We start from the raw sequence: 24,846 nt of genomic DNA on the forward strand, positions 1-24,846 counted from the left end.
CAGTGCGGACTGTTACTTGCAGTTGTATTGTTACTATATTTTCAGTTACACGTGGGTTGTGTATCACTTCTGTTCAGCTTGTTGCTGTTGTTAGTTCATACTGTTATCTGGTTTCCTGCTACTCCGGTTGTACGGTATGGTTGTGGTGTGGGCTGGTATGTTTCTCGCCCTTAGTTTAACAAAAATCCTTTCCTCGAAATGTCCGTCTCTCCTGGGCACAGTTCCTATAACTGAGGTCTGGGGGAGGGGCATAGAGGGAGGAGCCAGTTCACACCCAGTCAGTCTTTTTTTAGTGTGCCCATGTCTCCTGCGGATCCCGTCTATATCCCATGGTCCTTTTGGAGTCCCCAGCATCCTCTACGGACTAGGAGAAAAGGATTTACCGGTAAGTATTAAAATCCTATTATTTAAATTTGCCTATCCCTGCTAACGCCCCGTCCATATCCCAAGAGTACTCCAGTGCCCCCTGTGGATTCAAAGAAAAGGATTTATCTGGTACCAAAATCCTATTATTAGACATTACCATAATCTTAGTATGGCATATACTTTGTCTGATACAACCAGTAATAACCCCATTAAATGTGTTTCCAAGAAAATGATTTGGATGGGAAGTGATTTTGCGTTCTCCTGTGGCCCCATGCAGGCAGAGTACAATCCTCAGTTTGCAGACTGGTCCAGAGATGTGAGAGGACAGACTCTGATCAGCACCCGAGACCTGAATAACTGGCTGCTGGTTTATACCCGGAGAAATTATGATGCTGCAAACGCTCTGCTGCAAAACCTGTACAAAATCACCCAGCAAATGGGAATCCGAATGAGTAAAGCCATTATGTAAGATGCTATTCTACTGTTCATTTGGCAGGGACTGCAGGTGCTAGCTAGCATGGTTAAAGTCTGATCTAATTCTAAAGATGAATAATGATAGAGCTAAATCTGATTCTGGCCTTGTTCTGTGAATCTGGTCATCCAGTATGGAGTTAAAGTACATGTAGATGGTCCTCAACCTCTTCTGTTGTTACCAAATGTGCAAACATGCACTCACTCAACCAGCTGTATAACTAGAAGTTTCTGGGGCCTCCTACAATGTACAATAATGACTGCATTAATAGCAGTCTGCATGGCAGGCTTTCCTGACTTACTTAACCCTTAAAGAGCCTTTGGATGCACTGGAAGCGTGTTTTCCCACTTCCTGTGGCATTGCTATTAATACATTCTAGGGAGCTGAGCAGACTTCATAAAATGGGGGCATGGATTCTTCTTCCCCTTGGGCTCTAGACCTGACGAGCTGGTGAGGCTGGTGCAGGGTATGTTTTCATGTTTTTCTTCATTGCAAAAGATCATGGAATCCACCAATGTGACTAGACAGCGAAAGCATCTTCTTCCTATGGTTCTTCATTCTTGGAAAGAATCAGTCTGCGTTGTCCTCACACTAAATTAAGAAAAAGGAGAGGTGGCTGAAGTCTGACCCCTGAGGATTACCTGTTCCCAGATGAGGACACCAGCTGAAAGCAGGGAGTAGAGGATTTTGTGTGAGCTGTCTCGCAGTCCTCCCCTCGAAATCTGTAATAACTTTTATGCAAAGTGTAGACCAAGCTGATCATAGTTTTGAGTCTCCTGCAGGTTGTAGTCTCTTTATCCTCTGAGGATACAGGAAGTGGGAATCTTCACCTAAGGTAGATGCTCCAATAGCTCTCCTATTTAAGATCGCCTCCATTCCGATCCTAAACATTGCTACTGTGTATGTAATGCACACTCCAAGCACTAAGAACACTGGTAATCAGAATAATTACAATAAACTCTACAATTTAGCATGAAGTAAAATTGAGGTTCTTAGCATAATCTTTGTCCAAAATGTGAGCCCGTCTACCTTGTCACAGTGACCACATCAGGTGGGTGACTAACATCCCTAATACTGACATATTATATACATTTATCCAGGTCTTATTTATCATAGTGCCCATTCTAATATGTAGACAGCAAATTAATTAGGGATGTTAGTCGCCCATCTGATGAGGTCACTGTGACAAGATAGGTGGGCTCACAATTTTGGCTAAAATTTGTGCAAAGAACCTCAATTTTACTCCATGCTAAATTGTAGAGTTTATTATCATTGTTCTGATTATCAGTTTTCTTAGTGCTTGGAGTGTGCTCCTGCATTTTCTCATTCTTTATTTCTGTATGGATCAGACTATATCTCCCAGGAGGGGAGCGAGATGACTGGGGATTTTAACCTTATTTTATTATTCAAATGAAGCACTTTTAGTTAGATAAATGTGTGGGTAGTGGTAATAAAATATAAATGTGACTATAGACCGGTTTGATTTATAAGCGGAATAAACAATAATAAAAATGAAAGTAAAAATAGTCAAATAAAAGTATACTAATGCAAAAATAAAATATACAGTGAAATCAAGTATGTCCAATCAGCAGTAGTGACTATAAAGTACATATAGGAGACACACAAAATTGTAATGTATACAGCTCCTTTCTGTTTAAGTAGCTCCTCCAGATGATATTGCAGGTGTAAAGACTTTCCTTACGAGAGACTCTGGACTCTGTCTTTGCCTTTCCCTTTATATTAGAACTAGAGATGAGCGCCTGAAATTTTTCGGGTTTTGTGTTTTGGTTTTGGGTTCGGTTCCGCGGCCGTGTTTTGGGTTCGAACGCGTTTTGGCAAAACCTCACCGAATTTTTTTTTGTCGGATTCGGGTGTGTTTTGGATTCGGGTGTTTTTTTCAAAAAACACTAAAAAACAGCTTAAATCATAGAATTTGGGGGTCATTTTGATCCCAAAGTATTATTAACCTCAAAAACCATAATTTACACTCATTTTCAGTCTATTCTGAATACCTCACACCTCACAATATTATTTTTAGTCCTAAAATTTGCACCGAGGTCGCTGTGTGAGTAAGATAAGCGACCCTAGTGGCCGACACAAACACCGGGCCCATCTAGGAGTGGCACTGCAGTGTCACGCAGGATGTCCCTTCCAAAAAACCCTCCCCAAACAGCACATGACGCAAAGAAAAAAAGAGGCGCAATGAGGTAGCTGTGTGAGTAAGATTAGCGACCCTAGTGGCCGACACAAACACCGGGCCCATCTAGGAGTGGCACTGCAGTGTCACGCAGGATGTCCCTTCCAAAAAACCCTCCCCAAACAGCACATGACGCAAAGAAAAAAAGAGGCGCAATGAGGTAGCTGACTGTGTGAGTAAGATTAGCGACCCTAGTGGCCGACACAAACACCGGGCCCATCTAGGAGTGGCACTGCAGTGTCACGCAGGATGTCCCTTCCAAAAAACCCTCCCCAATCAGCACATGATGCAAAGAAAAAGAAAAGAAAAAAGAGGTGCAAGATGGAATTGTCCTTGGGCCCTCCCACCCACCCTTATGTTGTATAAACAAAACAGGACATGCACACTTTAACCAACCCATCATTTCAGTGACAGGGTCTGCCACACGACTGTGACTGATATGACGGGTTGGTTTGGACCCCCCCCCAAAAAAGAAGCAATTAATCTCTCCTTGCACAAACTGGCTCTACAGAGGCAAGATGTCCACCTCATCTTCACCCTCCGATATATCACCGTGTACATCCCCCTCCTCACAGATTATCAATTCGTCCCCACTGGAATCCACCATCTCAGCTCCCTGTGTACTTTGTGGAGGCAATTGCTGCTGGTCAATGTCTCCGCGGAGGAATTGATTATAATTAATTTTAATGAACATCATCTTCTCCACATTTTCTGGATGTAACCTCGTACGCCGATTGCTGACAAGGTGAGCGGCGGCACTAAACACTCTTTCGGAGTACACACTTGTGGGAGGGCAACTTAGGTAGAATAAAGCCAGTTTGTGCAAGGGCCTCCAAATTGCCTCTTTTTCCTGCCAGTATAAGTACGGACTGTGTGACGTGCCTACTTGGATGCGGTCACTCATATAATCCTCCACCATTCTATCAATGTTGAGAGAATCATATGCAGTGACAGTAGACGACATGTCCGTAATCGTTGTCAGGTCCTTCAGTCCGGACCAGATGTCAGCATCAGCAGTCGCTCCAGACTGCCCTGCATCACCGCCAGCGGGTGGGCTCGGAATTCTGAGCCTTTTCCTCGCACCCCCAGTTGCGGGAGAATGTGAAGGAGGAGATGTTGACAGGTCGCGTTCCGCTTGACTTGACAATTTTGTCACCAGCAGGTCTTTCAACCCCAGCAGACCTGTGTCTGCCGGAAAGAGAGATCCAAGGTAGGCTTTAAATCTAGGATCGAGCACGGTGGCCAAAATGTAGTGCTCTGATTTCAACAGATTGACCACCCGTGAATCCTTGTTAAGCGAATTAAGGGCTGCATCCACAAGTCCCACATGCCTAGCGGAATCGCTCCCTTTTAGCTCCTTCTTCAATGCCTCCAGCTTCTTCTGCAAAAGCCTGATGAGGGGAATGACCTGACTCAGGCTGGCAGTGTCTGAACTGACTTCACGTGTGGCAAGTTCAAAGGGCATCAGAACCTTGCACAACGTTGAAATCATTCTCCACTGCGCCTGAGACAGGTGCATTCCACCTACTATATCGTGCTCAATTGTATAGGCTTGAATGGCCTTTTGCTGCTCCTCCAACCTCTGAAGCATATAGAGGGTTGAATTCCACCTCGTTACCACTTCTTGCTTCAGATGATGGCAGGGCAGGTTCAGTAGTTTTTGGTGGTGCTCCAGTCTTCTGTACGTGGTGCCTGTATGCCGAAAGTGTCCCGCAATTCTTCTGGCCACCGACAGCATCTCTTGCACGCCCCTGTCGTTTTTTAAAAAATTCTGCACCACCAAATTCAAGGTATGTGCAAAACATGGGACGTGCTGGAATTTGCCCATATTTAATGCACACACAATATTGCTGGCGTTGTCCGATGCCACAAATCCACAGGAGAGTCCAATTGGGGTAAGCCATTCCGCGATGATCTTCCTCAGTTGCCGTAAGAGGTTTTCAGCTGTGTGCGTATTCTGGAAAGCGGTGATACAAAGCGTAGCCTGCCTAGGAAAGAGTTGGCGTTTGCGAGATGCTGCTACTGGTGCCGCCGCTGCTGTTCTTGCGGCGGGAGTCCATACATCTACCCAGTGGGCTGTCACAGTCATATAGTCCTGACCCTGCCCTGCTCCACTTGTCCACATGTCCGTGGTTAAGTGGACATTGGGTACAACTGCATTTTTTAGGACACTGGTGAGTCTTTTTCTGACGTCCGTGTACATTCTCGGTATCGCCTGCCTAGAGAAGTGGAACCTAGATGGTATTTGGTAACGGGGGCACACTGCCTCAATAAATTGTCTAGTTCCCTGTGAACTAACGGCAGATACCGGACGCACGTCTAACACCAACATAGTTGTCAAGGACTCAGTTATCCGCTTTGCAGTAGGATGACTGCTGTGATATTTCATCTTCCTCGCAAAGGACTGTTGAACAGTCAATTGCTTACTGGAAGTAGTACAAGTGGGCTTACGACTTCCCCTCTGGGATGACCATCGACTCCCAGCGGCAACAACAGCAGCGCCGGCAGCAGTAGGCGTTACACGCAAGGATGCATCGGAGGAATCCCAGGCAGGAGAGGACTCGTCAGAATTGCCAGTGACATGGCCTGCAGGACTATTGGCATTCCTGGGGAAGGAGGAAATTGACACTGAGGGAGTTGGTGGGGTGGTTTGCGTGAGCTTGGTTACAAGAGGAAGGGATTTACTGGTCAGTGGACTGCTTCCGCTGTCACCCAAAGTTTTTGAACTTGTCACTGACTTATTATGAATGCGCTGCAGGTGACGTATAAGGGAGGATGTTCCGAGGTGGTTAACGTCCTTACCCCTACTTATTACAGCTTGACAAAGGGAACACACGGCTTGACACCTGTTGTCCGCATTTCTGGTGAAATACCTCCACACCGAAGAGCTGATTTTTTTGGTATTTTCACCTGGCATGTCAACGGCCATATTCCTCCCACGGACAACAGGTGTCTCCCCGGGTGCCTGACTTAAACAAACCAACTCACCATCAGAATCCTCCTGGTCAATTTCCTCCCCAGCGCCAGCAACACCCATATCCTCCTCATCCTGGTGTACTTCAACACTGACATCTTCAATCTGACTATCAGGAACTGGACTGCGGGTGCTCCTTCCAGCAACTTGCAGGGGGCGTGCAAATGGTGGAAGGCGCATGCTCTTCACGTCCAGTGTTGGGAAGGTCAGGCATCGCAACCGACACAATTGGACTCTCCTTGTGGATTTGGGATTTCGAAGAATGCACAGTTCTTTGCTGTGCTGCTTTTGCCAGCTTGAGTCTTTTCATTTTTCTAGCGAGAGGCTGAGTGCTTCCATCCTCATGTGAAGCTGAACCACTAGCCATGAACATAGGCCAGGGCCTCAGCCGTTCCTTGCCACTCCGTGTGGTAAATGGCATATTGGCAAGTTTACGCTTCTCCTCCGACAATTTTATTTTAGGTTTTGGAGTCCTTTTTTTACTGATATTTGGTGTTTTGGATTTGACATGCTCTGTACTATGACATTGGGCATCGGCCTTGGCAGACGACGTTGCTGGCATTTCATCGTCTCGGCCATGACTAGTGGCAGCAGCTTCAGCACGAGGTGGAAGTGGATCTTGATCTTTCCCTAATTTTGGAACCTCAACATTTTTGTTCTCCATATTTTAATAGGCACAACTAAAAGGCACCTCAGGTAAACAATGGAGATGGATGGATTGGATACTAGTATACAATTATGGACGGGCTGCCGAGTGCCGACACAGAGGTAGCCACAGCCGTGAACTACCGCACTGTACTGTGTCTGCTGCTAATATATAGACTGGTTGATAAAGAGATAGTATACTCGTAACTAGTATGTATGTATAAAGAAAGAAAAAAAAACCACGGTTAGGTGGTATATACAATTATGGACGGGCTGCCGAGTGCCGACACAGAGGTAGCCACAGCCGTGAACTACCGCACTGTACTGTGTCTGCTGCTAATATAGACTGGTTGATAAAGAGATAGTATACTCGTAACTAGTATGTATGTATAAAGAAAGAAAAAAAAAACACGGTTAGGTGGTATATACAATTATGGACGGGCTGCCGAGTGCCGACACAGAGGTAGCCACAGCCGTGAACTACCGCACTGTACTGTGTCTGCTGCTAATATATAGACTGGTTGATAAAGAGATAGTATACTCGTAACTAGTATGTATGTATAAAGAAAGAAAAAAAAACCACGGTTAGGTGGTATATACAATTATGGACGGACTGCCGAGTGCCGACACAGAGGTAGCCACAGCCGTGAACTACCGCACTGTACTGTGTCTGCTGCTAATATATAGACTGGTTGATAAAGAGATAGTATACTCGTAACTAGTATGTATGTATAAAGAAAGAAAAAAAAACCACGGTTAGGTGGTATATACAATTATGGACGGGCTGCCGAGTGCCGACACAGAGGTAGCCACAGCCGTGAACTACCGCACTGTACTGTGTCTGCTGCTAATATATAGACTGGTTGATAAAGAGATAGTATACTCGTAACTAGTATGTATGTATAAAGAAAGAAAAAAAAACCACGGTTAGGTGGTATATACAATTATGGACGGGCTGCCGAGTGCCGACACAGAGGTAGCCACAGCCGTGAACTACCGCACTGTACTGTGTCTGCTGCTAATATAGACTGGTTGATAAAGAGATAGTATACTCGTAACTAGTATGTATGTATAAAGAAAGAAAAAAAAACCACGGTTAGGTGGTATATACAATTATGGACGGGCTGCCGAGTGCCGACACAGAGGTAGCCACAGCCGTGAACTACCGCACTGTACTGTGTCTGCTGCTAATATAGACTGGTTGATAAAGAGATAGTATACTACTAATATTATATATACTGGTGGTCAGGTCACTGGTCACTAGTCACACTGGCAGTGGCACTCCTGCAGCAAAAGTGTGCACTGTTTCATTTTAATATAATATTATGTACTCCTGGCTCCTGCTATAACCTATAACTGGCACTGCAGTAGTGCTCCCCAGTCTCCCCCACAATTATAAGCTGTGTGAGCTGAGCAGTCAGACAGATATATAATATATATAGATGATGCAGCACACTGGCCTGAGCCTGAGCAGTGCACACAGATATGGTATGTGACTGACTGAGTCACTGTGTGTATCGCTTTTTTCAGGCAGAGAACGGATATATTAAATAAACTGCACTGTGTGTCTGGTGGTCACTCACTATATAATATATTATGTACTCCTGGCTCCTGCTATAACCTATAACTGGCACTGCAGTAGTGCTCCCCAGTCTCCCCCACAATTATAAGCTGTGTGAGCTGAGCAGTCAGACAGATATATATAATATTATATATAGATAATAGATGATGCAGCACACTGGCCTGAGCCTGAGCAGTGCACACAGATATGGTATGTGACTGAGTCACTGTGTGCTGTGTATCGCTTTTTTCAGGCAGAGAACGGATTATAAATAAAACTGGTGGTCACTATCAGCAAAACTCTGCACTGTACTGAGTACTCCTAATGCTCCCCAAAATTAGTAAATCAAGTGTCTCTCTAATCTATTCTAAACGGAGAGGACGCCAGCCACGTCCTCTCCCTATCAATCTCAATGCACGTGTGAAAATGGCGGCGACGCGCGGCTCCTTATATAGAATCCGAGTCTCGCGAGAATCCGACAGCGTCATGATGACGTTCGGGCGCGCTCGGGTTAACCGAGCAAGGCGGGAAGATCCGAGTCGCTCGGACCCGTGAAAAAAAACATGAAGTTCTGGCGGGTTCGGATTCAGAGAAACCGAACCCGCTCATCTCTAATTAGAACCTGGAGGATCTCTTGTGCTTGGATGCCGATTATTGTAGGTAGGAGTCACCTCAAGGTGGGTACTCTTAAGCAGTTCTTGATGCTGGACTCATTGGGGCAAGGATTTTTTGTCAAAACCTTTAGACTAACAGACGCTACCGACCTTGCAGAACCTGTTGCAGAGTCTTTTTACTGCTCTTACAGGAGTGGTGGATCATTTACACTTCAGTTGTCTTGGAGAGAGCTTTTGGCAATACATCAATGATCTCATAAGGTCCCCACTTTTTTTGGGGGGTGGGGGGGTCACTACTGGTCTCCGCAGAGAGAGGACAAAACAATTGTCTGATAAACCATTGAGTTATTAATTTTCTCATAGGTAGACATTCCAATCCTGGAAAACAATTATAGATTGGGATCAAGTCAGTCATCTCTTGTTGGTCCAAAAATGAGTTTGCTAATTATGGCCCATTTTGAACTAAAACCCAAAGCACCCAACTTCAAGTGGATGGAATCAAGATGGAGTTTTTTGCATTCTATCATGAACAGCATGGAACAAAATTAGTACATGGACATCTTGGATGTGTACTTGCTTGTTCCGGTCTGGGAAGAACAGCAATGCTTACTCAGATTTGTAATTCAAGGCCACTGTCTATAATTTCTGGCCCTTTCAGCCCGGCACCTCACTAACAGTGTTCATGATGATCATGGCAGTTATGGTTGCTCTTCTGTGGTACAGGGGATAACGGTCTATCAATATCTGCATGATCTGTTTTTTCAAGGCACGGTCACTGACATTGCTACAGTACCATGTGCCAGAGACAGCCCAGACCTTCGAGTGCTACAGACTAATCAACTGCAAAAAATCCAACCTAATACTTGCTAAGCACATTGTTTTTCTATGGCTGCTGTTCAACACCCGACAGCAGTAAGACACATTCATTACAGAGACTAATAATGATGCTAATGGCAGGTAAGTTGTGCATGAAGGACTAAGAAGACTTGGTCTTTACCTTCAAAGTGGTGCATTTTGCACTGTTCTACACAGTTACGGTATCACTTAACTAGCTAATTCATCAGATTTCCTCCAAGGTTACCGCAGTCATATCTCTGATTGGAAAAGGTCAACAACATCCGCAGAGATCCTACTGTCACCATTTAGAATTGGAAAGTTGGGCCAAATGTCCGCCATCAGGGCTGCCACTCTTTAGTTTTGTAGGAACTTTGGTTGTTGAGTGAGTCAGAGCTTCCAATTAAATGTGCTGGAGCTGAGAATGCCATTAAATGATGTCACAGCATATCATCTGTTGCAAGGAAGTTCTTAAAAATGTAGTACCACCAGGGCTTAAAGTGGTCCTGGAGAGTTGGGGTTACACGTCTCCCGCACGACCCCTCCCGCTTAGCGCTCGCCGCAAAAAAGGGGTGTGGTCTCATACGGAAGGGGCGTGGCCACACAAAAGTACCCCCAATTCAAAATACTGCCTCACAGTACCACAATCTTCTGGGAGCTTCGCACTATGGTCAGCTAGCAGTCTGGGGATGGAGAAGACAGTAGCGGTTCCCTTCACAGTGTGGTGCTCTACATGGCTGTGTACCTGATGTAATGGTCGGAACGGCCCTGAGTACATTGCTTGTGATTAATATTACACCACACAGTAGGATTATACAAGCAAGCAGCAAGCCTAACTCTACTACTATGGCCCTGCACAGTGGCTGCAACAGATGTCCCACAGGCAGCTAACTAGCTACAGTATACCGCCCAACCTATGAATATTGCTTTTGGAGCTACTAGCATTTACCTGAATTCATTCACAATCTGCAAGTTTGCTTCACTATTCAGTTCATGTGACGCAGTAAAGAAGAGAAAAGTGGAGGCGTTCTGTGAAAAAGGAGGGAGAGAAGAACACATACAATATACACACAGACACACATTGGAATTGTGGAGGAAAAACCAGAGGCTAGAATTTAGGAAACAAAATGGCAGGCAGAGAGAGAAGGGAGTGTGCCAGTCAGAGTGAAGAGGGGTGCTGTGTGGGCACTGCCACTCTTACTATAGCCGTTGCCAGGATGATCCTTTTCTTGAGACCAGGCAGCTGGCGTTTTGCTCCTCGGTCCCCAGGTTCAACATGCTGGCACATGGGGGTGGTGACTTTGCTGGGCTGTGTGTGCGGGGAGCTGTCGCTGGGTGGGCTGCGTGTGGCGCTTTCCTGGCTGTGGGCTGGTAGAGGGGTGTGTGAGTCTCAGTGACTCTGAGTCCCAGCCGCTTGTAACTGCTGCCGTGTAAAGAGGCTGCTGCTGCCCCCAGCCAGGAGAGTAGGGGCGCGACGGACTAAATGCCACTTGGCAGCTTCTCATTGGCTGGCGGTCCGCGAGCCGTAATTGGCTCACACCAGACTTTGAAAAAGCTGCCCCTTCTTTAGATTGGTGCTGCAGCCAGTTCGCAAGCAGGGATTGGCTGGCGGCTGCACCCAACTTCACAATGCAGCAGGGACCTGATGCTGTGGCCGGGCGGAGGCGGAACTGGTTCCGCCTGCAATTAGAGGTGACGGAATGCAGTTCCGGCCCACTTTAACCACTGGGTACCACATGCCACGGACACTCTTAAACATTGCAATAGACCTGTCATGTAAGTGAGAGAAGATGACCAGATGGCAGGCAGTGGAGTAGCTAAGAAGGCAGGAGGGAGTTTCGACTGAAATCATGTTAGAAATTTAGATGGGTGTGAGCATGTGACAGTGTTATAAGTGGTGAAGTCTAGACAATCTGTGTATTCTGTGAAGCAGTTTGTGGATGGAGGAGGCTGACACGGAGTGGCAAGCGATGTAACTGAAACGGGTTACAGGGTTCATTGCGGTGGGGAGAAAAGTGAGAGGATGGCCAAAGGGGAGGAACTTGCAATAGTCTAAGCAAGAAATAAGTTTGAGAGTTTTGGTGGCATCCATTGCACCACCTGGTGCATCCACCTGGTCTTTACTCCACACAATTACTAGTTTTACAGATTCATTAGGTAAGGGGTGGCCAACCAGTCAGTCAACAAGCCCAAAAATATCTGTAGTGAAGTCAAAGAGCCAGTATCATGTGTGCACGCAAAAAATGGGGCTCTTTCTCCTGCAGGGTCCACAGTTTATCCACAGGATAACATTGGGAAATGAAGTAGCGTCTGCGGAATGGCACCAATCGATCAAAAGCTTTCTGCCTCCAAGAATGCAACGGGTCAGTCTCATATCCCCACGTCCTGGCTCAGGCAATTCAGTTTTTTGTTTGGTGCGGCAGGATCCAGACCATGGTCATGAGGTTGCTGTTTTTTTGCAGCTATGAGCTTTTTATTCTTTTATTTTTATCATCTTATTCTTTTTGAGCAATCTTTCTAAAAAGCGTTGTATATGCACCTTAGAAAGAGTCACTCCATCAACCCTCCACCGGGTCGTGACAACGCTTACCCACGTGTACAGTACTGTTTCGGCGGGTGTCTGTGTGGATGTACTAGCAAGTCCAGCTGATGTTACCAGGCTGTGGCTGGAGCACGGGGAGAAGGTAAGGCATCGGTTCCGCTTAGCAGGGGAGACGCGAGAGATAGCCGCACTTTTTTCGGGATGAAGACTACCGAACAGTCATTGATGCGGCTGCCACCTTGGGTGCACCAGCGCTAGGCCTCAGGGATCATAGGCTCCAGGGGTTAGTATGAGGCCGCGATCCCTGGTATTCATGTCAGCAGTGGGGAGCAAGACACTCCCCTGGTTGCGCCTCCCCCGGTTCATGGCCAGTTTCCTCCGAGTTTCCCGCCATGAATGGATTTCCCGCTTTCGTCTGAGACGCTAGATATCTAACTGTCCCTGTCGCAGCATAGGCGGCTGTGTCACTGGTGCATCTGTGTTCAGTAGGGCGTCTGTGTTCACCGATCATATGTGTTCACTTGGGCGTCGGCGTTCACTATTTGCGTCTGGATCCACTCAGCGTTGAATAACGTATTGATGGATCCGGGAAGCTGGGTTAAGTCTCCCTGTATACCACTCTCCTGAGGCAGGTGATACAGCACTATGTCTCTACTTACCATTGGAGATACGAGTAGTTGGATAAGTGCCTGATGCATATGAGTCTGATAAACTGTTGCTGCTGTTTCTTTTGCTGTGTAACTGAATAGGTTAAAAGTCCTGTTATTACTATATACCTGAAATGTATCTGTAGTTGAATATATGCTCATTTTGCTTATTTTACTAATGTAGAACTTGTGACTGATTGCTAGTGCGGCTGCTGACTTTTTTTCTATACTATACTATATTTCTGTCAGTTCTGCTGTCTTTGTATAGTCCGATCCTCAATGCTGGTGCAAGGCAGAGAGGGATCAGATTGCATATCACTTTAGCAAGCTTAAAGTTAAAACAGTCACAAATTGTGTTTTTAACACCATACAGGTGTGTGATTTTTTTACCATGTCTGAGAGGTGAGGGTGAGGAAGATACTCTCCACAGCAGCACTAACATTGATATCATGTTTGTCATGATCTGGTACAAAATGGATTATGTGCGAATTGTTATAGCTTTCACCAAAGCCTCCTTATTAATCCAAGGCAGGCTCAAGTACAAAGAGAACCCCCATGGGCTTCATTTGCACAAACATTATCCAGTATAGCTGAGCGGATAATGCCAGCTCCCATACCAGGGATAGGTTACCCAGTTAACCCTTACATGCAACATTCCCCCTGGGTATTATCACTTCCAGTCCAGGAATCTGCAGCCTTTCAACAAAAACAGTCTGAAAGACCTATGGAAAGTAAATCGCACAGACATGAAACAACATCTTCACAGTCTACACATGTTTCAGAAGGGGACACTTCAGAGGATGAGGATGGTTCCTCGCATTCTTCGTCTGCAGAGACGAGGATGAAGGTCCCAGCTCAGTAGATGTACCTGAGCTAATTAATGTTATGAAAGCCATTCTATCCTTAGTGGAGGCAGCAGAGCCTGTGTTAAAATCCAAGGCACCTGTGTTTAAACATCCCAAAACAGTCAGAACTGAATTTCCAGAGTCAGAACAGCTGATGTAAATTATGCAAGAGGCATGGGTTACACCCACTAAAAAGTTCAGAATTCCCAAAAAATGTAATTCTCATTATCCTCTTCTGGCTGGGAATTGTTTGAAAAGGGAGGTTGCTCCCAAGGTAGATACGCATGTCATTCGGTTTGGCGTCTAGAGAACAAAAGTCCCATATTGCACATATTAAACAAGCAGCTGTCTTTATGGAAGAAGCAGCCTTGGATATGGTTATAGTAGTTTCTCAGGCATCAGCAGCACGCAGATCTGTCTGGCTACGTACATGGAAGCTGCCTTTTGCTGGAGATATTCTTTTTGGTAAAGAGTTAAATAATATTCTGGAGTCAGAAGCAGACTCTAAGAAAGTGAAGTTTCCTTCTACTTACAAGTCTAAACCTAATTTTCCAGCTTTTCGGACCCAAGGAAAAGCGAAAGGAGAGGGTTACAGCAAACAGTCCCAATCAGATAAGTCTGGAAAGACTAAAAAGCATTTGGCTACCAGAAGGCATGCTTCCAAACCAGAGGATAAGCCATCAGACTGATGGCACAGGCCTCCACCTGGGGATCCCCAGGGTGGGAAGCCGACGTCTTCTATTTGCACAGACCTGGCAGCAGTCCACCACAGATGCCTGGGTGCAAGAAGCGGTATCTCATGGTTATGCATTTGCATTCAAGAAACATCCTCCGCAAAGATTTTTTTTTGTACCAGCCCGTCGTCTGTGGAAACAAAGGCCAGGGCTTTACAGGAGGCAGTTCAGAAGTTGCTAAATCAGGGGTGATGGTACCGGTCCCTCCTGCTCAACAGGGACAAGGTTTCCATTCCAACGTGTTTCTAGTACAGAAACCGAATGGGTCATACTGGCCCATTCTCAATCTCAAAGCTCTGAACAAATACATTTGGGTGCCTCATTTACATATGGAGACTTTACATTCCATTATCTTGGATATGGAGCTGGAGGATTTTATGGTATCCCTAGATATCCAGGATGCTTACCTGCATATACCTCTAGCACCGTCCCATCAGTGCTATCCTCTGGCAACACTTTCAGTTTCAGGCCCTACTATTTGGACTGGCTACAGCTCCAAGAGTGTTCACCAAAATTATGGTGGTGATGGCGGCTTATCTCTGTCATCAGGGGATAAGAATTTTCCCATACCTGGACAACCTGTTAATCCTGGCTCATTCCCAGGAAGCTCTGCAGGGCCAACGCATGACGCACCTAGGGGCTGTATTGGATTCCAGGCTTCAGAGAGTTTTTCTACCTCTGAACAAAATATCCACAATACAGACAAGGATTCAGGAGCTACTGCACAGTCGAAGAGTATACACTCATGCAACAATGCGATTGATGGGATCTATGGTGTCGGCGTTCGACATGGTGGAATATGCTCAATTCCACTCAAGGCCTCTTCAACGTCTGATTCTTTCCAGATGGAATGGTCTACATCAGACGATAAAAACTCACTGTGGTCCTCCTTCTGGAAGTACGGAGGTCGTTAGACTCATGGCTACAGACATCCCATCTGGACAAAGGGCGACCCTTTTGGATCTCAGAGTGGGAGATTCTGACAATTGACGTCAGTCTTTAGGGCTGCGAAGCAGTGTCAAAAAAGTGTTGCTTCCAGGGGCAGTGGACCAAGAAAGAAAGTTACCCACCAATAAATATATTGGCACTTCGTGCCGTATATATGGCACTCACTCAGGCAAAGGACATACGTACTTCAAGGAATACTGGTGCAGATTTGCTCGGACAATGCAACAGCAGTACCTCAATCATCAGGGAGGAACTGGCAGCCAAAATGCAATGAAGGAGGTAAGCCACACGTTAAGGTGGGAAGAACTTCATCATCCGGCCTTGCCCGCATTGTTTGTTCTGGGAGTCCTAAACTGGGAAGTCGACACGCCATTCATGCAAACGAATGGGTTTTACACCCACAGGTTTTCAAGATTCTGGTAAACAAGTGGGATCTGCCGGAGATAGACCTCATGGCTTCTTGTCAGAACAGCAAAGTTCTCTCATACGAGTCAAGAACAAAGCGACCTTTGTGGATGCTCCGTCAGTGAGATGGGACTTTCGTCTAGCCTATGTGTTTCCACCGATCGCCCTGTTGCCCAGGGTGATGCGGAAAGGGTGCCATGATACTAATAGCTCCGGCTTGGCCTAGAAGATCATATAGATATAGATCTACAGAGGCTGTCGGCGGATACTCCGTTTCTACTCCCTCAACATCCAGATCTACTGTCTCAAGGTCTTTGTTATTACAAGCACCTGGATCGGCTGTCTTTGACAGCGTGGCTCTTGAGACTTCCATCCTGAAAGCAAACAGATTTTCACAACAGGTAATTCAAACAATGCTTAGAGCAAGGAAACCATCCTCTGCTCGCATTTATTACCGAATATGACATGCTTATATTCAATAGTGCAGTGCCAGGAAGCTTGACCCTAGGTCCTTCAGAGTTTCCAGAGTCCTAGCATTCCTTCAGGCAGGAATGGATAAAGGTCTACGGGTGGCTTCCTTGAGAGTTCAGGTGTCGGCATTGACTGGTTTCAAAAGAAAATTGCTAACCTACAGGATGTTCGCACTTTTTTCCAAGGAATGCTTCACATCCAACCTCCTTTTGTTCCTCCTACAGCTCCTTGGGATCTAAATTTAGTACTTATGGCGCTTCAAGTTGCCCCATTTGAACCACTGAGTCAAGTGCATCTTAAATGGTTAACAGCTAAGGTTCTCTTTCTACTGGCTATTGCTTTACCTAGAAGAGTATCAGATTTAGGGGCGTTATTATGTCGCTCTCCTTTTCTGATTTTTCATCCAGATAGAGTAGCTCTCGGAACTAAATCTGGATATCTACCTAACGTGGTCTCCAAGTTCCACCTTAACAAATAAATTGTAGTTCCAGTTTTCCAAGGGCCGGACCTTTCTATGGGAGATGCATCATTGGACGTAGTCCGTGCTTTAAGGATCTCTGTGAATCGGTGCCATCAGAAAGACATACTCTCTTCGTTCTCTACGGATTTCACAAGAGAGGATGGCCTGCTGACAAGCAGACACTGGCGAGGTGGCTTTGGATGACCATTTCAGAAGCATATTCTCAAGCTGATATCCCTATTCCAGCTAATGTCTCTGCTCATTCTATAATGATAACCATCTTGATAAGGAGTGTAAATAGTATTATGATACTATTGGACATAGGGGCATAATGTAACAAAAGTGTAAATATAGGAAGATGACTATTATATGTATGTTCATACTTTAATCCCTTTGAACTTTAAAACAGAAAAAAACAAGGGTACCCTTGCTCTCTGGGGCTGGAAAACTGGAGGAAGGACTTTTCTAGAATCCTCTCGTGCGGGGAGCAGGAGTACTTGTACTGGCGCGCTGGAGAGGGGAGAGGACAGCGCGAGGAAGGGGACGGTTATTACCGTGAGAGCGAGAGAGCAGCAACGGCTGAGGAGAGGAGAGAGCAAGGATAGCTACGCATGGAGAGACGGAGCCGAGCGGCTGATAAGGCTACACAGCGTTACGATTCCCCAACGACTCTCTCCAGCAGAGGAGGGAACCGAGGATAGTGCGGTGGTCGGGTCCCGGAGAGAGGATGGTCCCGGTATCTAACCCTGCCTGAGTAGGCGGCTGCAAGTGACGTCTCACGGAAATGAGAGTCCTGGCTGGGCGGCACTGAGAGAGAGCTCCGGCCTGGATCCGCCTACAGGGAGGTGACCAACCCTCCTAGAACAGTGATTGAGGGCGGCTATACACGGAGGAAGGAGGCGGTAACATACGCCCCATATAAGTTTCTTACATTGCAGCATTTTTGGATGTACTCAGCTTTGTACCCTAGTTAAAGTGGCAGGACCCGAAATCAGAGAAGTGGCCACTGAGAGAAGGAATCACCACCGGAGCATTGTCCTGCAGAGCAGCCCCGGGGGAGGAGCTGTCCAACGGAGGTCTGCCTTTCACATAGCGCCATGCAATGAGATGTGAGTAACTGCTGGGAGGTCGCCCAGTAGGGGGAGGACACAATAGAGCTACCCCCCTCGTCAGTGTCAGCCAGCCTAGCAGCTCCGACACAAGGAGAGAGACTTAGTGTCGGGAGGAGAGTGCACTGCACCACAGGGAAACTGCTTCACTGAGGATAAGCTTATAATCGGTATCAGAGGTAGAGCCAATTCAAACGTTACTCATTGTCAATCCCCCCCATGGCATATAGTAGATCCCAAGTCACCATCTGAGTGATCAATGTATGGAAACTATGAATAACATTCCGTTATAGATTATTAACTCTGAGGAGCCACATCACGGGAGGTAGGCCATGAAAGTGAGCCTCATCTACTAGCTTACTGCACTATCTACCCCGATAGGGGTCCTAGAAACTCATAGCTATATACTGTAAACTGCTTAGCTCCCCCGTATAGGAGAACTGCCATGTTGAACTCATACAAATGTATCTCGCTGCGATGCATTAGTTAGAGTGTAGAGTATAGTGGATTCACGAACACACTCCCTCACCGAGAGGATCTGCAGTACTGGTGGAACAATACTGGTAACAGCCAATAGCATCGAGGTGACAAGTGATATTGATTACACTGCAGGGGCCATCTCCTTGGCGGAGACCATAGGAGATATAGGATAACTTCACCACTTTCTAGAAACTATATAACCATTGGGATATATAATTATCATCGTCATCCCAAAGTACTCAGCTACTATTTCGCAAATTCTCCAGGGCCCCAACGTGCGCACCAACGAACCATTCGAGGGTAGGGAACGTAATAATAATAAGTGTTGCATTGGCGCACGCCTAACTGTTACACGTACTATTTTGGGTCCCGGGGTTTTTTTCAGTGATAACCGGTTTCCAAGTTTTTTTTATGTAGTGCATGCAGACATTATTGTATACACATAGAGTATATTAGTATTGAAATGTTTATAGTGATATAGTTATAACTGTGAACAAACAAAATATAAGTACTAAAAGTGGTTGGTTGTGTGGTATTCCTATTTACTGAACTTACCTGTCGCTCTGGATTCCGGAGAAACTCACTGGTACGTGTCTGGAAGACAATAAAGAAGAACATAGGTAAGGTGAAAGTAAAAGTATATACTGTACTACCCTTACGGTATACCAAAATTAGTAACATTTCATCCTAAGGGCTTTCCCAAGCTAGCCCACCTCAAAACCGCTTGGGTGGAGGCACACTTTAGCCGTACTTAGTGGTAACCTTACTTCCCCAAGGGAGTAGCGAGTAGGGAGGGGTTACACATCATTGGACGTAGTCCGTGCTTTAAGGATCTCTGTGAATCGGTGCCATCAGAAAGACAGATACTCTCTTCGTTCTCTACGGATTTCACAAGAGAGGATGGCCTGCTGACAAGCAGACACTGGCAAGGTGGCTTTGGATGACCATTTCAGAAGCATATTCTCACGCTGATATCCCTATTCCAGTTAATGTCTCTGCTCATTCTTCTCGTAGGGTAGGTCTGTCATGGGCAGCACAATGTGGTGCCTCAGCTGAACAGATATATAAGGCAGCCACATGGTCTTCCATTAACACATTCATTAGACATTATGCCTTTGATACCTTTGCCTCTCAGAACGCTGCATTCGGGGGGAAGGATTCTCCTGTCCAATCAGGAGCGTCCCCTCCACTAATATTGCTATGGGACATCCCAATGTTATCCTGTAGATAAACTGTGGACGCTGCAGGAGAGATATGTAGTTATGGTAGATAACTAGTTACTGTCGGTAACTCTATTTCTCTGAAGTCCACAGTATCCACAGCGTTCCCACCCTGACGCACCTGATTTGAGGATCCTTATACTTACTAACCTTTTCCTTTTTGTATGGAATTGTGCATGTATGTTCTTCTCATCTGATTAGGGCTCTCTATGATGCTCCTGTCTTGAGCTTTGGAAAATAACTGAATTGCATGAGCCAGGAGGCGGGGATATAGGAGACTGGCCCGTTGCATTCTGGGAAGCCTAAAGCTTTTGATCAATTGGTGCCGTTCCGGTGACGCTACCTCATATCCCAATGTTATCCTGTGGATACTGTGGACTTCGGAGAAATAGTTATCGACTGTAAGTCTACCAGTACTACATATTTTCATTCATCAATCCACGACTGATTGAAATTAATTGCTGGTGTGACTAAAACAAACAGATTGCCAGTGTGACTAATCTCGCATATGTGTAACTCTACAGGTCTTGATTTGTCGCGATCCATGTCATCCAATCCTGATTACTATATACAGTGATTCATAATGATTTAATGCCTACAAGATCCTCTTTCCAGTCTGTCACAGGCAGAGATTATACTCCTGACAGACAACAATTAAATGAAATCACATTTTTATATAGTTCTCCTATTCTTATTTTGATTTTATTCTATTCTTCTCATAACCACTTCACAGAATTTCTGGAATACTCTCTCATCCTGTGAGTCATAAGAGGCTCCGCAATGCGACGTTGCAACAGACCTTTTATTCTTCTGACACTAAAGGACAGCAGTAGTGCTCCCCTTCTCTTCTTAAGAGCCAATTCCCAACTCTGCTCACTCTCTCATTCTGTCATTCGATGCACTTGCAGATGATAGGAAAGCAGAAATGAAAGGAATTCAAGATACGTCTCTCTGCGTACATTGCAAAAAAAATTTGGATCAGTTATATTTTCAGCTATTAATACGCATATAATGCAATTGGAAATAATATCCCTCATATAACACAGAGGATCTATATACGATTCTCATTAATCCGGCTCTCTTTGCAGCATTATAGAAAGTTTAATCTTCCATACTCAATTGAAAGCCTCTGATGGGTCCTCTTTGATTGTGTGGTTGTATTGATGTTGAGTGTTGGATTATAGTTACCTACGGTCAAACCACACTGGGCATGCCTAATCTCATCTGATCTTGGAAGCTATGCACTGTCGTGCCTGGTCAGTACTTGGATGGGAGACCACCAGGGAATACTAGGTACTCTCTCTCACAAATATCGATTTTGGCGCCTAAACAATCAGACTATTACTCAATTGAGTCTATGGGCGGGATTCAATTCTTTCCACCCCTTTCCACACCCGTTCTGTTTCTGCCCTCGGGGGCGTGGTACCATTATTTCAGCTTGCTACCATTGGAGTAGCAAAGCACCCAACCCTTTACACGGCTAAACCTGATTACTATGGGCGCGATATGCACGATAACGGGGATCATTTTAGACAGGAGATTGGGCGTGATATATCATTTGAATACCACCCTTTATGTGCAAAATTGGAATATATTCTGAGCCTTAGTGAACAACTTCCCTAAAATAGTTTTCTATAATAGAAAGAAAATTATACTACACAGGGATCAATACATTTTCACTTACACTTTAAGTTATCACCTCATTCTGTATGTATACGGAAATGTGTGTGTGTCTATACCTGTTCCTCTCCTTATATTAAGTGTATTATAATAAAAGTTAAGTTTCAAATTCATCAAATTATTCAGAAGTGTGCCCCAGAAAAGACACGTAGTTGCCTCTATCTTTTGCCCTTGCAAACCCATATTCTCTACTTGTAGTTTCACAACAGCTGGAGTGCTACAGGTTGGTGAGGCCTGCTTAACGCTCTTCTATTGTTACTCAAATCCTATCGTTGTAAGCTTTTGGCAAAGTTGCTTTCCCGGCGTTCTGTCATTTGGTCTTGGTCAGAAAATAAGCAATCCTCCTGCAGTGTGTCGATACAGAAGGACGTTTCTATCTATATAATCATTTTTATTTTATTTTTAGGGTTGAAATTGAGGATACAGTAGGTGGCTATCTACAAGCCTTCCAGCAGAATATTACAGAGCACACAGAGCTGGTATGTATGGAAAGAATATTCCTTGTACTGTGCCTTTAAACATTGAGGCACAATGGCCTCTTATTTGCGGTTTGTGAGTTGTGTGTTTTTGTTTCTGTGTAGGTGGTTTGTGTCCTGTCCAGTAATAATAAAATGAAATATGACTCCATAAAGAAGTTCCTGTGCTTGGACTCCCCCATCCCGAGTCAGTGTGTGATTGCCAGGACCTTAAGCAAACCCCAAACTCTACTTTCCGTCTGTTCAAAGATTGCATTGCAGATTAACTGTAAGCTAGGCGGGGAGCTGTGGAGCGTGGAGATACCTGTAAGTACTCACATGTAGAGGCATCTACATTCAGTAAGTGTGACACATGGCCCATGCAGCAGGTCTGATTGCTCGGTGCGTTGTGGTATGGACCGTCGCCGCACACAGATAGTGTGCCACTCACACTCACATTCTGACTAAATTCACCAAGAAGTCTGAGCATCTCATTGGTTGTTTTTGAATGTAAATCTTTAAAAAGAATCAATGTTTGGGATGTAGGTTAAATGTAAATGGTGCTTTCTTGTTGTTGTAAACCCGATCATGTGACATACAGTAATGAGAGAGGAGGGTGTTACTGACCAATTACAAAGGTTCATTTGCAGCCCATCTACACGTTTTACATTGTAGCTCTTTGTGAAGGGTTTCACTCAATAAGTGATTATGCGGCTGATGTGGTGCTGAACGCAAACCAGCCACAGTTTCTCCTGCATTACATGCTCAAAGCTAAAGGCATATATCTGTCCTTATGCAGAGTTGTACGTTTCACTGTGGTCGTCACTTCCCCATCCATACACTTCTTCCATTACCGCTTTCACCTTCACTGTGCACTTGCTCTTACCCTATCTCTGGTGTAGAAGGTGCGTTTACACGTACGCACAACTCTGCAGAGCCTGCAATCCCACCAGCACGTCCTCGCTTATCCCTGCCTGTGTGTGTGCCCCACGTACGCACAACTCTGCAGAGCCTGCAATCCCACCAGCACGTCCTCGCTTATCCCTGCCTGTGTGTGTGCCCCACGTACGCACAACTCTGCAGAGCCTGCAATCCCACCAGCACGTCCTCACTTATCCCTGCCTGTGTGTGTGCCCCACGTACGCACAACTCTGCAGAGCCTGCAATCCCACCAGCACGTCCTCGCTTATCCCTGCCTGTGTGTGTGCCCCACGTACGCACAACTCTGCAGAGCCTGCAATCCCACCAGCACGTCCTCTCTTATCACTGCCTGTGTGTGTGCCCTATGTACGCACAACTCTGCAGAGCCTGCAATCCCACCAGCACGTCCTCACTTATCCCTGCCTGTGTGTGTGCCCCACGTACGCACAACTCTGCAGAGCCTGCAATCCCACCAGCACGTCCTCGCTTATCCCTGCCTGTGTGTGTGCCCTATGTACGCACAACTCTGCAGAGCCTGCAATCCCACCAGCACGTCCTCACTTATCCCTGCCTGTGTGTGTGCCGCACGTACGCACAACTCTGCAGAGCCTGCAATCCCACCAGCACGCCCTCGCTTATCCCTGCCTGTGTGTGTGCCCCACGTACGCACAACTCTGCAGAGCCTGCAATCCCACCAGCACGTCCTCGCTTATCCCTGCCTGTGTGTGTGCCCCACGTACGCACAACTCTGCAGAGCCTGCAATCCCACCAGCACGTCCTCGCTTATCCCTGCCTGTGTGTGTGCCCCACGTACGCACAACTCTGCAGAGCCTGCAATCCCACCAGCACGTCCTCGCTTATCCCTGCCTGTGTGTGTGCCCCACGTACGCACAACTCTGCAGAGCCTGCAATCCCACCAGCACGCCCTCGCTTATCCCTGCCTGTGTGTGTGCCCCATGTACGCCTATTCTGTCGCTAGCGGAGATGCAACAGCATTGCAAACGAATCTGCATTTCCCAAAATACAGTACACTCTGTATATGGTCAACTCCAGCCCTTATGTCAGCAACATGTGTTTTTTTTTTTTTTTTTTAACAATAAGAACAGATTCATCCCTATATGGACACGTTGCACTTTTCATGGTCCTTTAATGTTACGAAATTACAAACCAGAATCCGTCATGTTTTGTTTATAGGTGGACAAAATGATGATAGTTGGGATTGATTGCTACCACGATACCTTATCCGGACGAAGATCGATTGCTGGCTTTGTTGCCAGTATGAACAAAGGGATGACTCGGTAATGTTGTCGGCCAAATAGACATTAAATAGTTGTTTATGAAGTGTCATGATACTACTACCATCCCCCGCTACTGAGGCACAACTCCCTCTATGTGCCGTTTGGTTACGTCCACTAACTTACGCATGGACAGGAGATGGGGATGTAACATTTATCATCTCTTACCCCCAACCCCAATATTTGCAGCGTCCGCCCCAGAGTAATTGAATAGATCCAGAAAACCCAATAACATGGGCATAGATTACAAAGTTTTGTCTTAAGGCCCGTACACACTGGTCGATGTATCGGTCGTTCTCTTGAACGGCCGATACATCGCGGGACCGTCGGCCAGTGTGTACGGGCGATACGTCTGTGAACTCCGTCGTTCACAGACGTATCGCGTCGGCCGCGGAGCACAGCCGACGGCCAATATATCTACAGATATATTGGCCCGTCGCTGTGTGTGTACGGGGCGGTCGTCCGACCGCCCGTACACATGCTGCGGCAGCCGGCGGTGATTGACAGGTGAACTGGGCGGGCGCGAGGGCCCGCCCAGTTCATGACGTCAGTCCCCCGACGGATCGGGCTGTGTGTATGCACAGCACACTGCCCGATCCATACATAGATATATCTGCAGATCAATTGATCTGCAGATATATCTAATAGTGTGTACCCACCTTTAGTTACGGAATGCTGTCTTATTTGTGATGGGTTTGTTTATTTATTTATTTTACTTTTTTTCTTTTCTTACATTATTAGTTGGTTTTCCCGATGTGTTATCCAGGACCAGAAGCAGGAGATTGTTGATGGCCTGAAAGTCTGCATGCAAGGTAATATGAATGACTGATATGTACAATCGCATATGTTTTGACATTCTGAATGCTCCCCTGTAGCCACGACGGTTAGTTATGTCATCTGTGCCACTAGTACTTACTAGTAGTAAATCATAGAGTGATCTGATCACTTGTCATCTGATCACATCTGTTTCT

The 24,846-nt window shown here is 45.9% G+C and overlaps 1 protein-coding gene across 2 annotated transcripts in view; it reads left to right on the forward strand.

Annotated features, from left to right (window-relative positions):
• The window catches only part of LOC134994354 (piwi-like protein 1), a 549,333-nt gene that overhangs the window by 487,462 nt on the left and 37,025 nt on the right, over positions 1 to 24,846 (forward strand). For both annotated transcript variants that reach the window (XM_063950974.1, XM_063950975.1), the window contains 5 exons: positions 644 to 831; positions 21,611 to 21,683; positions 21,786 to 21,986; positions 23,775 to 23,878; positions 24,617 to 24,687. In XM_063950974.1, coding sequence (XP_063807044.1) covers positions 644 to 831; positions 21,611 to 21,683; positions 21,786 to 21,986; positions 23,775 to 23,878; positions 24,617 to 24,687 — 637 coding nt within the window. The remainder of the gene's footprint in view (positions 1 to 643; positions 832 to 21,610; positions 21,684 to 21,785; positions 21,987 to 23,774; positions 23,879 to 24,616; positions 24,688 to 24,846) is intronic.

This window comes from Pseudophryne corroboree, chromosome 2 (genome assembly GCF_028390025.1).
Source record: "Pseudophryne corroboree isolate aPseCor3 chromosome 2, aPseCor3.hap2, whole genome shotgun sequence".
Taxonomy (NCBI): domain Eukaryota; kingdom Metazoa; phylum Chordata; class Amphibia; order Anura; family Myobatrachidae; genus Pseudophryne; species Pseudophryne corroboree.